The sequence below is a fragment of the Rana temporaria genome, chromosome 6 (assembly GCF_905171775.1).
Source record: "Rana temporaria chromosome 6, aRanTem1.1, whole genome shotgun sequence".
Taxonomy (NCBI): Eukaryota; Metazoa; Chordata; class Amphibia; order Anura; family Ranidae; genus Rana; species Rana temporaria.
This window is the reverse complement of record NC_053494.1, coordinates 208,550,218-208,564,446: the sequence shown is the minus strand read 5'-3', so window position 1 is coordinate 208,564,446 and position 14,229 is coordinate 208,550,218. Positions and strand designations below refer to the sequence as shown.

Here is a 14,229-nt window from a genome sequence, read left to right as displayed (position 1 = left end):
ACCCCGCTTTTTTTTATAAAAATTTTTTTTTTTATATTATTTTATTTTATTTTATTTTTTTATTTATTTTATTTTTATATATATATATATATATATATATATATATATATATATATATATATATATATATATATATATATATTTTATTAAAGGGCTCAGAGGTCCCCAGGGCCCCATGTGGCAACTCCCCTTCTTTTTATTTATTTTTAAATAAAAAAAAAATATTTTTTTTTAATATATTTTTATTTTATTTTTTATTAAAGCGATCCCCAGGGCCCCAGATGGCAACCCCCCTTTTAAAAAAATATATATGTATATATATATATATTTTTTCTTTTTTATTAAAGGGCCCAGAGGTCCCCAGGGCCCCGGACAGCTACAACCCTTTTTTTATATATATTTTTCTTTATTTCTTCTTTTTTTTTTGTAAAGGCCCCCCCCCGCTTCTTAATTTCAGGCGGGAGCCCCCCCCCCCCTGGTTCTGTGCTCCAGGGGGCCCATGCCTGAAGCTGTGTAAGGGGCCCCATAATCCCTGACCGCCACTCATTTATCTCTTACCACTTCCCCTCTATTTTTTAATTCCTGGTATGTACTTAATTTATCTCGCGTCATAACATCTTTCAACTGTGCGTTTTCTTTTATGATCCATTTCCCAAATAGCTTCTCTATACCTGCTGTGACATATTTTGAGTCTGTTAGTGGAATTAAAGGGGAGTAAAATCCCATTTTTCCTTGTTGTGTACTCTATCCCAGATTTATAATTGCGTTCCGTGTGATACTATGCGAGTCCCTACTTACTTCTCTATATTGATCTGGGATCCATAGAATACTCCCCAGTGATACCTCCTCACTCATTGGATATTCCATGCTTACCCATCTCTTGTGTTTAGTGTTTCTAATCCAATCTATAACTTGTGTGAGAATAACTGCGTTATAATCGTTTCTTACATCTGGTGCCCCCCATCCCCCTTGTGCCTTTTTTTCAATGTTGCCCAACTGATACGAGCTTTTTTCCCTGCCACACAAATTTTAACATCACAGTACAGGAGATGGTCAGAGACTGCAGACACAGTACAGGAGATGATCAGAGACTGCAGACACAGTACAGGAGATGTTCAGAGACTGCAGACATAGTACAGGAGATGATCAGAGACTGCAGACATAGTACAGGAGATGATCAGAGACTGCAGACACAGTACAGGAGATGGTCAGAGACTGCAAACACAGTACAGGAGATGGGAATGTCGAACAATGGCGGGACTATAGCGGTGCATGCAAAAACAGTAAAGGAAAATAGAACAAATAATGTAAATTTTAATAATTTATTAAAAGACAACGTAGTGTCAGGTTGAAGGACATATCATAGACTCTACAAGAGCCCACTACATAAATCAATAACCTGAACAGATGTAACAGAGTTAAAAGGTTTCCATAACAGACATAGGTACTGTAACAGAGATCACAACCCGGTTGATAAACCCTATATATTTCGCCTGGTTAGGCTTCTTCAGGGGTGGTTGAGATCAGAGTTTGGATTCTGATAATGACATACAGAGAAAAAGAAAGTTAATCATTTGTACATAGATACATTAGATATACATAAACAATAAATAAAGTCGCTCTGTCAGTGTATATTACATAATGCCCACCTGCTGGTCCGTAGTGGAAGTAAGAAGACAACAGGGTGTGTAATACCCTGATACCATCACATGCCTGAAAGATCAGGCCGGATGAACACGAGTTGACAGCCAGTACAGTACAGGAGATGGTCAGAGACTGCAGACACAGTACAGGAGATGATCAGAGACTGCAGACATAGTACAGGAGATGATCAAAGACTGCAGACACAGTACAGGAGATGATCAGATACTGCAGACATACTACAGGAGATGATCAGAGACTGCAGACACAGTACAGGAGATGATCAGAGACTGCAGACACAGTACAGGAGATGGTCAGAGACTGCAAACACAGTACAGGAGATGGTCAGAGACTGCAGACACAGTACAGGAGATGATCAGAGATTGCAGACATAGTACAGGAGATGATCAAAGACTGCAGACACAGTACAGGAGATGATCAGAGACTGCAGACACAGTACAGGAGATGGTCAGAGACTGCAAACACAGTACAGGAGATGGTCAGAGACTGCAGACACAGTACAGGAGATGGTCAGAGACTGCATGTGTGAACGAGCCCCTAAATATAGGTATATTATGAAACATGGTATGAAAAGTGGAACACCCCTTTAAATGCAGCAGAGGAATTTCAGATCCCCTGCCAGAACATAACTGTACTCTGTGGCAGAGCTTTGTAAATCTCAGAACTGGGTGGACAAACAAAAAACTCCAAAATATGGCAGGTAAAACAACTCCTTTAAAGGAATGTTATCTGTATATTTTCTGTATAGTCAGCTGTCTGCCTGAAGTTCCCCCTTTTTTTTTTTTTTAACAATAGATTTTTATTGAAAGTATTTACTTAACAGTAAATACTTTCAATAAAAATCTATTGTTTAAAAAAAAAAAGAAAAAAAAGGAGTTCCCCTTTAATAAAATAAATACGCAGAAGGAGCTCCTGCACACGTAGTGCCCCGTTTTGTCCACTAGAGGTCGCCGCGCGCTCGCTGTCCGGCTGCGCTGTATTAGAGATCCACCGTCTTGGGCAAGGGGGTGTGTGCGCGGAGGAGAGGGGGGGGCATAGCAAAGTGGGCGGGACAGGAGGACACCTGGAGGAGTGTTATGCCGGTGCTGTTGATGTTCGTGTCCGTGCTTCTGCTGGGCTGCTCGTGCTGCGGGATCGCTCTGCTCCTCCGCCGGATCCCCCGGAGCGTCATGGCCCGCACCGAGAGGCCGCTCTTCAAGATCGCGTGAGTGTGTGTGTGCGGGGATCGGGGGGAGGGGAGAGATGGGATCTGTCCGGGGATCTGTCATCTGTCCGGGGATCTGACATCTGTCCGGGGATCTGACATCTGTCCGGGGATCTGACATCTGTCCGGGGATCTGTCCTCTGTCCGGGGATCTGACATCTGTCCGGGGATCTGACATCTGTCCGGGGATCTGACATCTGTCCGGGGATCTGTCATCTGTCCGGGGAACTGTCATCTCTACGTTCTCCTCCATCCTTCATATCATCCTACATATATATATATATAAATACACCATGTATATATAATATATGTATTCCTTATACACACCATATATATAATATAAATATATATATATATATATATATATATATATATATATATATATATATATATATATATATATATACACACTCCCCATCATCCTATATATACACACACACACACTTCCCATCATATATATATATATATATATATACACCCCATATATTCTATATACAATCCATCCCTCTGCATTTTCTTGTGTGTGTGTGTGTATATATATATATATATATATATATATATACACACTCTCCATCCCTCCCATCATTCTATATACACACCATATATTATATATATATATATATATATATATATATATATATATACACACACACACTCTCCATACTTCCCATCATCTTATATATACCATATACACACACCATGTATTCCATATATACCATATATGTGTATGTGTGTGTGTGTGTGTGTGTATATATATATATATATATATATATATATATATATACACACATACACTCCATCCCTCTGCATTTTCTCATATATATATATACATCTATTCTATATACACCATATCCCATTTTTTATATATATATAGACACACCATCTATACTCTATATGCACCATGTATTCTATACACGCTATATATTCTCTCTCTATCTATCTATCTATCTATCTATCTATCTATCTATCTATCTATCTATCTATCTATCTATCTATCTATCTATCTATCTATCTATATATAGTGTGTGTGTATATATATATCCATCCACACATCATATATTCTATTATATACACTGCATATAATATAAATAAATACATTTTATATACACACGCACAAAGATTTGACTCCGGCTTCCATACATTGTCCCCATTCCATTGGTCATTATATGACGATGGCACTGGAATTGTTCTATGGTATATACAGTGTGTATGTAATATATATATAGTCTCTTTAACGCACAATCATTCTATGTATAGTGATGGCAGGGTGTGCTGGGATCTGTAGTTCACATGAACCCCCAGAGACACTGTGTGGAGAGAGAGAGAGATAACATGTAACGTAGATGTGATATATAATTGGCACCATTCACGGAGTCCTGTGTATGTCGGGATTGATTGATGTCTATATATAGACCCGGGACATTCCTCTATACCTGACTGCCTGTGATTGTCAGGATGGAATATTCTATCACATCACCTCCTACTTCTCCCTACACACACATCTCTGCAATGTAACCCTGCACCTTATACAATGTATCAATAATAGGATCTCTCTGTGTGTGTATATACAATGTAACATTCGCCCCCATACAATATATCAATGCATCTTTGTATATACAATGTGGCAATATTGACATCTCTTTGCAAAGTAACAGTGGCCTCCATCCAGTTTATAGATGACGGTGGTCTCTGTCCAGTTTATAGATGACGGCGGTCTCTGTCCAGTTTATAGATGACGGTGGTCTCCGTCCAGTTTATAGATGACGGTGGTCTCCTTCCAGTTTATAGAGGACGGTGGTCTCCGTCCAGTTTGTAGATGACGGTGGTCTCCGTCCAGTTTGTAGATGACGGTGGTCTCCGTCCAGTTTATAGACGACAGCGGTCTCCATCCAGTTTATAGATGACGGCGGTCTCCATCCAGTTTATAGATGACGGCGGTCTCCGTCCAGTTTATAGATGACGGTGGTCTCCGTCCAGTTTATAGATGACGGCGGTCTGCGTCCAGTTTATAGATGACGGCGGTCTGCGTCCAGTTTATAGACGACGGCGGTCTCCGTCCAGTATATAGACGACGGCGGTCTCCGTCCAGTATATAGACGACGGCGGTCTCCGTCCAGTTTATAGACGACGGCGCTCTCCGTCCAGTTTATAGACGACGGCGCTCTCCGTCCAGTTTATAGACGACGGCGCTCTCCGTCCAGTTTATAGACGACGGCGCTCTCCGTCCAGTTTATAGACGACGGCGCTCTCCGTCCAGTTTATAGACGACGGCGCTCTCCGTCCAGTTTATAGACGACGGCGCTCTCCGTCCAGTTTATAGACGACGGCGCTCTCCGTCCAGTTTATAGACGACGGCGCTCTCCGTCCAGTTTATAGACGACGGCGCTCTCCGTCCAGTTTATAGACGACGGCGCTCTCCGTCCAGTTTATAGACGACGGCGCTCTCCGTCCAGTTTATAGACGACGGCGCTCTCCGTCCAGTTTATAGACGACGGCGCTCTCCGTCCAGTTTATAGACGACGGCGCTCTCCGTCCAGTTTATAGACGACGGCGCTCTCCGTCCAATTTATTCATAACCGGGGTCTCTATGCAATTTATTGATAATGATATCTGTCTATATACAATGTAACAGTGGTCCACTTACTTTTTATGGATATTGACATCTCTTTTTATGATCAATTACTTGGTCCTGTGTGTGTCCGGATTGACTGATCTCTATAAGCCCCGGAAATTCCTCTATACCTGACCAGAGTGATTGTCAGGATGGAATATTCTATCACATCACCTCCTACTTCTCCCTACACACATCTCTGAAATGTGTATATATTACACAAAATGACAGTAGCCCTCATACATTGTATGGAAAGTGACATATCTGTGTATATAGAAGGTATCTATATGCCTCTGTGTGTGTGTGTGTACAGTACAATCTAACACTAGTCCCCATATAGTGTGTCAGTAAGATACTGCATATAGACAGAAACAGTCCTCCCTATAATACAATGTATCAATAATGATTCCTCTGTGTATGTGAAGCACTGGGGGGGGGGGGCATATTTTGGATTGGGGGGGGGGCATATTTTGGTATTTGGATGGGGGGAGGGGACATTCGTTGGACACTTTAGTGCAGGGATATTCGATGTTGTGGGATGATATCTGTGTCATGTGAGGATGCTCCATTATTCCTGTCAATCATATTCTGTATCCAGAGGGGGGGGGGGGTGTAATTGTAAGTGGTACAGAGGGGTGGGGGGGATCTTGTGGTGTCCTCGCCCCGGTGATAATCAGTATTCAGTAGATGAGACTTGCACTGAGTGTTCTCTGGAGGTGACAGACGTATAATTACACTGTGCTGTGTCTGATGGCAGAAATATGCTGCAGAGGTGAAGCGCGATGCTCTGCTGAACGGACTGTTGCTGGTGTGTCCAGTACAGTGTGTGTGGGGGGTTTGTTTTGTCTTTTTGTTTTTCATTTTTGTTTTTCATTTTTGTTTATTTATTTTTGTTTTTCATTTTTGTTTATTTATTTTTGTTTTTCATTTTTGTTTATTTATTTTTGTTTTTCATTTTTGTTTTGTGTGTTTCTTTTTCTTCTTTTTTCTTTTCTTTTTTTGTGTGACCAGTGGGATCGCGCGGCGCATGTGCAGTAGGAAACCAGGAAGTAAAGCCACAAGGCTCCACTTCCTGATTCCCTTACCGAAGATGGTGGCACCCGAAAGCCAAGGGATAGATTGGCTTCGGGTGCCGACATCGCAGGCGCCCTGGACAGGTAAGTGTCCTTATTTTAAAAGCCAGCAGTTACAGTATCAAAAATCGGCGGAACTCCGCTTTAAAGGGGAGTTCCAGCCAGTTTTCATGTTTATTAAAAGTCAGCAGCTACAAAAAGTGTAGCTGCTGGCTTTTAATAAACAGACACTCACCTGCTCCACAATCCAGTGACGCGCCGGCCGGGGCTCCGCTCCTCTCCCCCTCTCCGGCTGGCGTCTTCATTCCAAGTGTGGGCACCCAGCCGTGACAGCTTCCAGCTTCATGGCCGGGCACCCACTGCGCATGCGCGAGCTTCACTGCACCATGCAATTGGACAGGCGATCGCCTGGGACCTGTCACGTGTCCCAGGTGATCGCCTACAGGGAGGGGCTGCAGAAAGGCGATTAGGCTTATTCGCCTTAGCAGCCCCTCGGCGGAAGGAGGAAGTGGGACTAGGACTGGGACTGGGACTGGGACCCACTCCTCCTAAAGCCCCCCAAAAAAATTACATGCCACTTTTGGGTGAAACTCCACTTTAAGCTTTGACAGAAGAACCTGGAATCTGATTGGATACCATGCAGAGCTGCACCAGTTTTTGCACCCTCCAACTTTATTAAATCTACCCCATTGTGTTGGCTCACACCAAAGCCCAGCAGACGTGGTGTGTAGGGGACCCTCGGACATTCGTACGTCAGGGATGTAGTTTGTCGCTGTGACGAAAGGAAAGGGTTAATGCAGATCTGTCCTCGTCAGCCTGTGCAGAGCACGTGGCGTTGGCCATGGTCAGATCACGAATATGAACATTTACATTAGGAAACCGCAGAGAGACAAACAGCCGGAGGAAGAGATGAGACCGCGGTGTGCCCGCTCCTCGTCCTCGCTGTGTACCACGAGACGAGCGCAGAGGGTGGTTGGTGGAATAGAAATCGCCTCAACGCTGTTTTGCTTCTAAACAGACCACAAAAAACGTAATTTCACCTCCCGTGTTATTGTTTATCAGGTTCTCACGGCTCTAAGCGTCCCAAAACTTTAAGGCTCTGTTTCCACTACTGCGAGTTGTTGTGCGACTTGACACATGTGAAGTCACGTGACAAGTCAAAACTTGTGTATTTCAACGATCCCAATTCTAGTTGGTGCGACTCCCAAAAAAGTTTTTGCACTACTTTGGTGCAACTTGTTCTCACCGGTCGCATGACATTGCATCAAAAGTCGCACTGTAATTTCGCGTGACTTTGGGGTCGCAATGGTGGAAACCTAGCCTAAGAGTTTAGTGTGTGTGTGTGTGTATGTATGTATGTATGTATGTATGTATGTATATATTAGGGTTGTCCCGATACCGATACTAGTATCGGTATCGGGACCGATTCCGAGTTTTTTCGGCGGTACTCAGACGCCGATACCCCGCCCCGATACACAAATAGAATACTTAACCCCCCCCGCGCCGCCGCCACCGGAGCCGCAATCCGCCGCCGTTACGCTGCATCCCCGCTACCGCCGACTGTGTAATACGGGCAGGAACATTACAGCTTTGAATAGCTGTAATGATTTGCGCCGCGCATAGACACTCCCCCTTGCTCGGGTGAACTGTCCAATCCCGAGCGAGGGGGAGTGTCTATACATGCAGCGCGGCGCCAATCATTACAAAGCTATTTAAAGCTGTAATGTTCCTGGCCGGCCGTAGTACTGTACACAGTCGGCGGTAGCAGGTAAGCGGGCCATGGCTGGATGGGGGGGGAGACACATGGCTGGATGGGGGGGGAGACACATGGCTGGATGGGGGGGGAGACACATGGCTGGATGGGGGGGGGAGACACATGGCTGGATGGGGGGGGGGGGAGACACATGGCTGGATGGGGGGGGGAGACACATGGCTGGATGGGGGGGGAGACACATGGCTGGATGGGGGGGGGGGGGGAGACACATGGCTGGATGGGGGGGGGGGAGACACATGGCTGGATGGGGGGGGAGACACATGGCTGGATGGGGGGGGAGACACATGGCTGGATGGGGGGGGTGGAGACACATGGCTGGATGGGGGGGGGGTGGAGACACATGGCTGGATGGGGGGGGAGACACATGGCTGGATGGGGGGGGTGGAGACACATGGCTGGATGGGGGGGGGTGGAGACACATGGCTGGATGGGGGGGGGGGGAGACACATGGCTGGATGGGGGGGGGGGGAGACACATGGCTGGATGGGGGGGGGGAGACACATGGCTGGATGGGGGGGGGAGACACATGGCTGGATGGGGGGGGGGAGACACATGGCTGGATGGGGGGGAGACACATGGCTGGATGGGGGGGGGAGACACATGGCTGGATGGGGGGGGAGACACATGGCTGGATGGGGGGGGGGAAGACACATGGCTGGATGGGGGGGGGGGCAAGATGGCTGGATGGGGGGGGGGAGACACATGGCTGGATGGGGGGGGGGAGACACATGGCTGGATGGGGGGGGAGACACATGGCTGGATGGGGGGGGGGGGAGACACATGGCTGGATGGGGGGGGGAGGACACATGGCTGGATGGGGGGGGGGAGACACATGGCTGGATGGGGGGGGGAGACACATGGCTGGATGGGGGGGGGGAGACACATGGCTGGATGGGGGGGGGGAGACACATGGCTTAATGGGGGGGGGGAGACACATGGCTGGATGGGGGGGGGGGAGACACATGGCTGGATGGGGGGGGGAGACACATGGCTGGATGGGGGGGAGACACATGGCTGGATGGGGGGGGGGGAGACACATGGCTGGATGGGGGGGGGAGACACATGCTGGATGGGGGGGGAGACACATGGCTGGATGGGGGGGGGAGACACATGGCTGGATGGGGGGGGAGACACATGGCTGGATGGGGGGGGGGAGACACATGGCTGGATGGGGGGGGGGAGACACATGGCTGGATGGGGGGGGAGACACATGGCTGGATGGGGGGGGGGAGACACATGGCTGGATGGGGGGGGGGGAGACACATGGCTGGATGGGGGGGGGAGACACATGGCCTGGATGGGGGGGGGGGGGGAGACACATGGCTGGATGGGGGGGGAGACACATGGCTGGATGGGGGGGAGACACATGGCTGGATGGGGGGGGGGAGACACATGGCTGGATGGGGGGGGGAGACACATGGCTGGATGGGGGGGGAGACACATGGCTGGATGGGGGGGGGGAGACACATGGCTGGATGGGGGGGGAGACACATGGCTGGATGGGGGGGGGGGAGACACATGGCTGGATGGGGGGGGGGAGACACATGGCTGGATGGGGGGGGGGGGGAGACACATGGCTGGATGGGGGGGGGGAGACACATGGCTGGATGGGGGGGGGAGACCCATGGCTGGATGGGGGGGGGGAGACACATGGCTGGATGGGGGGGGGAGACACATGGCTGGATGGGGGGGGGGAGACACATGGCTGGATGGGGGGGGGGGGAGACACATGGCTGGATGGGGGGGGGAGACACATGGCTGGATGGGGGAGGGAGACACATGGTTGGATGGGGGGGGGAGACACATGGTTGGATGGGGGGGGGAGACACATGGCTGGATGGGGGGGGGAGACACATGGCTGGATGGGGGGGGGGGAGACACGTGGCTGGATGGGGGGGGGGGAAGACACGTGGCTGGATGGGGGGGGGGAAGACACGTGGCTGGATGGGGGGGGGGAAGACACATGGCTGGATGGGGGGGGGGAAGACACATGGCTGGATGGGGGGGGGGGGGGAAGACACATGGCTGGATGGGGGGGGGGAGACACATGGCTGGATGGGGGGGGGAGACACATGGCTGGATGGGGGGGGGGAGACACATGGCTGGATGGGGGGGGGAGACACATGGCTGGATGGGGGGGGGAGACACATGGCTGGATGGGGGGGGGGAGACACATGGCTGGATGGGGGGGGGGAGAGACATGGCTGGATGGGGGGGGGGAGACACATGGCTGGATGGGGGGGGGGAGACACATGGCTGGATGGGGGGGGGGAGACACATGGCTGTATGGGGGGGAGACATGGCTGGATGGGGAGGGAGACATGGCTGGATGGGGAGGGAGACATGGCTGGATATGGGGAGGGAGACATGGCTGGATATGGGGGGGGAGACATGGCTGGATATGGGGGGGGGGGAGATATGGGGGGGAGACATGGCTGGATAATGGGGGGGACATGGCTGCATTTGTGGGGGGACATGGCTGCATTTGTGGGGGGACATGGCTGCATTTGGGGACACATTAAAAAAAAGTATCGGTATTCGGTATCAGCGAGTACTTGAAAAAAAGTATCGGTACTTGTACTCAGTCCTAAAAAAGTGGTATCGGGACAACCCTAATATATATATATATATATATATATATATATATATATATATATATATATATATATATATATATATATATATATATATATATATATATATATATATATATATAATATAATTACACACGCCGGCAAAGCGGCTCTCCTGCACAGGATCACATACCTGGTATGATCCTGCACTTCTCGGTCTGTGGCGCACGCTCCTCCTGTGATTGACAGATTGTGGCGAGAAGTGCCAATCAGTGGCATCTCCTTGCTGGGGAGACCAGGGCAGGTAATCGGACAGTGATCATCAGTGCCCTAATTACAGGAAAGCCCCATCCGTGCCCATTAGAGCTGCATGATTAATCATCAAGAATCAGTATTGCTATTATTATTATAATTATTATTATTATTATTATTATTATTATTCTTTATCAGTGGAACATTAAAGGGGTAGTAAAGGTTTGTTTTTTATTTTCTAAATTGGTTCCTTTAAGCTCGTGCATTGTTGGTTCACTTACCTTTTTCCTTCGATTTCCCTTCTAAATGATTTTTTTTTTCTTAGTCTGAACTTCTCACTTCCTGTTCCTCCTCCGTAAGCTTGCCCCCATCATCCGAGCCGTTCTGGCTGGGGGTTAGTCAACGTGCTCGCCCCCTCCCTTGGGACTACATTCCTGCGGGGAGACACTGGCCCGGATTCACAGACATCGGCGCACATTTATGCCGCCGTAGCGTATCTCCTGTACGCTACGCCGACGCAGCGCAGAGAGGCAAGCACGGAATTCACAAAGCACATGCTCCCAAAACTGCGCTGGGTTTCCTAGGCGTAAGCCGGCGTAGGTGGAAGTGGGCGTGAGTCATGCAAATGAGGCGTGACCCCATGCAAATGATGGGCCGAGCGCCAGACAGACACGTATTATGAACGGCGCATGCCTCGTCCCGTGGATGCATCCCAGTGCGCATGCTCACAAATACGTCGGATCACTGCCTACGGCGCGACCGTAACCTACGCCTAGTCATATTCACGTCCAACGTAAAATACGCCGGCTTGTGTTCCCTGGTGCAGACCTTTGCATGTCTGCTGCTGAGTTACACCTCCTTTATGGGGCTTAACTTTACGCCGGACGTACGACTTGATCGTGAATCGCCGTATCGCCCTCATTTGCATATTTGAATAGACAATCAATGGGAGCGCCAAAAGCGCCCACGCTACGCCGGCGTAGACAAGTTGCGTCGCTGGGATGAAGCCTGTTTTTAGGCGTATCTTAGTTTGTGGGTCAGGCGCATAGATACGACGGCGCATATTTGCACTTACGTGGCGTATCTGGAGATACATCGGCGCAAGTGCTTTGTGAATCCGGGCCTCTGTGTCCTTTACAAACCCCCTTTAAGTCTAAACATTGTAACAATTTGTCCTTTACATCAAAGGAATAGACTTCTGTATGTAAATTGGGAATAATATATAGATAGATAGGCCGTACTTTTGGAGACCCCTGCCCTAGAGAATAAAATGGTGGTTGTTGCAATATTTTATGTCGCACTGTATTGCGCAGCGGTCTTTCAAACGTAATTTTTTGGGGGGGAAAAATGACTTTATTGAATTAAAAGAAGAAGAAAAAAAAACCGAACAAATCACGTCGGCCCAAAATTTTTTTTTCTTGTATAATGTGAAAGATTTTACGCTGCGAAGATCGTGAGAGAATTGTGATCTTTATGCTAAGCAAAATAAAAAATCACGATTCTCTTTTTTTTCTCATGATTGCACCTGGAAGGTTTTTAGCAGATTTTATGAATTGAATGTTGGGCTCTAACGCTCGGTGAACATTGAGCCGTGTGAGGTGGATGAGCCGCTACACCATCCCGGCTCTTACATAAGGTCTGCGCTGGGAGAGAAATGACTTGACACAAACACGGGACTCGCACGTTTGGTTGCACGCGCTCTAAGCTGCTGACGCAGTCCTCATTTCTTGGCCCCTCCATCCCTCTCTCTCTCTCTCTCTGACCTTGTTATAACCTGATAATTTCTCTCTCGATGCGCCGCGCCGGGCGTGTTAAAGAATCATCCCAGCTGATTATACGCTACATTAACAGACATTGGGTTTTGCAGCGCTCCTCTCGAAGTTCTAAGACTGGCCTAGATTCAAGAAGCAATTGCGTCTGCGTAACCATAGTTACGCAGCGCAATTGCTTACTTGCGCCGGCGTTACGAATGCTCCTGATTCAGGAACCTCGTTACGCCGACTGCAGCCTAAGATACGAATGGCATAAGGCTTCTTATGCCATCGTATCGTAGGCTACATTCTTACGATGGCCGCTAGGTGGCGTTCCCGTAGTGGTCAGCGTATAGTATGCAAATTGCATTCTAACGCCGATTCACAACGTTACACGAGCCCTGCGTACGCAGTTTACGTCGTTTCCGTCCGTCGGGTTTCACGTAAGGCTGCTCCTGCTAATAGCAGGGGCAGACAATGCTACGTATACCCGTCGTTCCCGCGTCGCAAAGTTTAAATTTTACGTCGTTTGCGTAAGTGAATCGTGAATGGCGCTGGACGCCATTCACTTTGAAGCAAATGACATCCTTGCAACGTCATTTGTCGCAATGCACGTCGGGAAAGTTTCCCGACGGAGCATGCGCCCTACGCTCGGCGCGGGAACACGCCTAATTTAAATGATTCCCGCCCCCTACGGGATCATTTAAATTGCGCACGCTTACGCCGGGCATTTTGCCGGAGCGCCCACGCAATTTACGGAGCTACTGCTCCGTGAATCAAGGGTAGCGCAGATAATTTGCGGGGGCGCAGGGCAAAAACTGTGCCCTGCGCCTCCGTAAAAACTGCGCAAAGCTACCTGAATCTACCCCACTGTGTGTAAAATTCAGGATGTATAAACTGCTCACCAGCTGAAAGACCACCATGCTTTCAGTGGGAGTGACCCTTTCAATTTTTTTTTTTTTTTTTTTTGATGGCGAGGCAAAGGGTTAGATCCCCAGTCTTTCAGTCTATTTGCTCAGGTCGCTGTTGTCACCGAGGCTAGAGATGGAAAGAAATTGAAAATATTATAGTTGTCACCATTGCTGGAGGAGCGGGGAAACCTTCCAATGGGGACACGAGGCTACATCCACACTTCTGAAAATTGTGCACTTTCCAGAAACGCACAGCCGTGCTTCTTAATGTATGTAAAACGGGGGTATTCCTGCGCTCTCTCTCTATCTATCTATTTATCTATCTCTATATAGATAGAGTGTGCCACAAGCCCACCCTTTTTTTAAGCCAATTGGAGCCCCTGGCTCTTTTGTGGTTAAAAAAAAAAAAAAAACACAT

At 48.4% G+C, this 14,229-nt stretch overlaps 1 protein-coding gene across 1 annotated transcript in view; it reads left to right on the top strand.

Annotated features, from left to right (window-relative positions):
* Window positions 1-2,714: 2,714 nt before the first annotated feature.
* The window catches only part of LOC120944224 (probable hydrolase PNKD), a 126,247-nt gene continuing 114,732 nt past the window's right edge, over window positions 2,715-14,229 (top strand). Inside the window, exon 1 of the mRNA XM_040358190.1 lies at window positions 2,715-2,866. Within this exon, the coding sequence (XP_040214124.1) occupies window positions 2,739-2,866 (128 nt within the window). The 5' untranslated portion in view covers window positions 2,715-2,738. The remainder of the gene's footprint in view (window positions 2,867-14,229) is intronic.